Raw genomic sequence first — 2434 nt, 5'->3', positions numbered from 1 at the left:
TTTTTTTTTTTGTATTAGTAGAGACAGGGTTTCACCATGTTGGCCAGGCTGTTCTTAAACTCTTGACCTCACGTAATCCGCCCGCCACAGCCTTCCAAAGTGCTGGGATTACAGGCGTGAGTCACTGCGCCTGACCCTCTAATCCCAACTTCTAACTTACCAGCGGTGTGAGCCTGTGCAAGCCATGTTACATCTCCGTGCCTCAGTTTGCTTGTCTGTAAGGTGTAAAGGCTGTGGGTTGCAACTTCCGAGGGTCGAGGTGAGGGGTTAGCATATCATCAAGTGGTACACAGTGGGCACTGCGGAAGTGTGTGTCACTGCCACTGTTGGCAGGAATATTGAGCCTGCCCCGTGCCTCCTCAGGGGCCCTGTGGGTTTGCGTCGTCCTGAGCCCCCACTGCAAACCAGAGGAAAGGGCAGGCTGGCTCCAGCTGCTCAGCAGGTGGGACAAGCTCGACGTGTGCCCACTGGAAGAAGGCAACTACTCCTTCGACGGCCCCAGCCTGCAGCCCACCGTGGCCCCCATCCCAGGTAGGAGAGAGGGGTCTTTACCATGCCCCCCCAAAACCATCACGACTAACTGTGGCCCCACTTATCATCATGGTGCTCTTCCCAGGAGAGACAGAGAGTGGGGCAGAGCAAAGTGGACCCCAGTCCTTGGCTGTCCTCCCAGGACTAATCCCAACTTGTCCAGCCAGGAAAGAGTGAGTGCCGAGGACAGGAGCAATGGCAGCCCAAGTGGACAAGTGAAGTAAAATGCTTAAAACACCTGCAGTCCTGGGCTGGTCTGGCTTGGCTTCCTACTAGTTATGGGAGCAAAGAGATGGTGAGAGAGGAAAAAAGATAGGAGGACTCAAACAGGAGAAAGTGAGATACTGAGGAGAGAGAGACAAGTGAAGAGAGGCAGAGATGGATAGAGAGAGGGAAGAGGCAGACAGAGGAGTAGATAGGAGGGAAGACAGAGATTGAGGAGAGAGGGAAAAAAATGTATAGCAAGTACAGGCCAGGCGTAGTGGCTCACGCCTATAATCCCAGCACTTTGGGAGGCTGAGGGAAGCAGATTCATTGAGGCCAGGAGTTCGAGATCAGCCAGAGCAACATGGTGAGACCTTGTCTCTACAAAAAATACAAAAATTAGCTGCGTGCGGTGACGCATGCCTGGAATCCCAGATACTCAGGAGGCTGAGATGGGATAATCACTTGAGCGTGGGAGGCAGAGGTTGCAGTGAGCTGAGATCGCACCACTGCACTCTAGCCTGGGCGAGAGTGAGACCCTGTCTCAAAAAAAAAAGAAAAGAAAAATAGCAAGTAGGAAGAGAAAGACAGATAGCCAGTTAGTTGCTCAACCTGTTTTCCATCAGTGTGATGGGCCTGTACTAGTTCCTAACACATACACGCTTCCCTTTTTTTTTTTTTTTTTTTGAGACAGTCTCACTCTGATGCCCAGGCTGGAGTGCAGTGACGCAACCTCTGCCTCCTGGGTTCAAGCAATTCTCATTCCTCAGCCTCCCAAGTAGGTGGGATTACAGGCGTGCACCACCATGCCAGGGTTAATTTTAGTGGAGATGGGGTGTCGCCATGTTGGCCAGGCTGGTCTCGAACTCCTGGCCTCCTGTGATCCTCGCACCTCGGCCTCCCAAAGTGCTGGGATTACAGGTGTGAGCCACCATGCCCAGCCCACACAGACATCTTCGAAGGGTGGCTTCAAGGACTGGGGAGATGGTGTACGCCGATAGCTTTGCCCAGGCCTAAACCCCAATTAGTAGTTGGTGGGGAAAGTGGCCACAGCTCAACTGCTATAGGGAAACCCCTCACTGGGCCATGTTGGGTGCCTCTCTGCAGGCTCGGAGGAAGAGGAAGAGGTGGCAGCCACAAGTCCCCGCCACACGGTATTTGGCCGCGCCTTGCTGGCTGGAGAGCTGCACTGGAATGACGCCTACCTGCAGAGGATCCTGGCCAGTGACTCCTACGGGCCCAGCCTCACAGGCAGCGTGGGTGGGGACAAACCGACTTTCGACCCCCAGGGCCGCCCACTGTGGCTGGGAGAACCTTTCCCCACTGCCTGCGCCCGTGTGGACACCCTGCGTGCCCACGGATACCCCCAGCAGGCCCTGCGGCTAGCCAGTGCCATCATCAACACGCTCCGGCTGCAGCGGCGGCATCAGCTGGAGAGCTACAAGCAGCAGAAAAAAGGTCAGCCTCAGCCAGGCACGGGGACTCGTGCCTGTGACCCCAGCACATTGGGAGTCCAAGGCGGTAGGATTGCTTGAGGCCAGGAGTTCAACATCAGTCTGGGCAACACAGTGAGACAATGTCTCTACAAAAAAAAAAATTGCTGGGCGCGGTGGCTCAAGCCTGTAATCCCAGCACTTTGGGAGGCCGAGACGGGTGGATCACAAGGTCAGGAGATCGAGACCATCCTGGCTAACACGGT

General features: G+C 55.1%; 1 protein-coding gene across 2 annotated transcripts in view; it reads left to right on the top strand.

Annotated features, from left to right (window-relative positions):
* Nucleotides 1-2434, top strand: part of ZSWIM4 (zinc finger, SWIM-type containing 4) — a 46595-nt gene that overhangs the window by 25663 nt on the left and 18498 nt on the right. Inside the window, exons 6-7 of one of the 2 annotated variants that reach the window (XM_011981801.1) lie at nucleotides 364-531; nucleotides 1843-2193. In XM_011981801.1, coding sequence (XP_011837191.1) covers nucleotides 364-531; nucleotides 1843-2193 — 519 coding nt within the window. The remainder of the gene's footprint in view (nucleotides 1-363; nucleotides 532-1842; nucleotides 2194-2434) is intronic. The other variant, XM_011981802.1, reaches the window with a different exon arrangement.

The sequence above is a fragment of the Mandrillus leucophaeus genome, unplaced genomic scaffold (genome assembly GCF_000951045.1).
Source record: "Mandrillus leucophaeus isolate KB7577 unplaced genomic scaffold, Mleu.le_1.0 Scaffold230, whole genome shotgun sequence".
Lineage (NCBI taxonomy): Eukaryota > Metazoa > Chordata > Mammalia > Primates > Cercopithecidae > Mandrillus > Mandrillus leucophaeus.
Note: the sequence above shows the minus strand (reverse complement) of the source record. Positions and strands in the feature narration are given on the sequence as shown.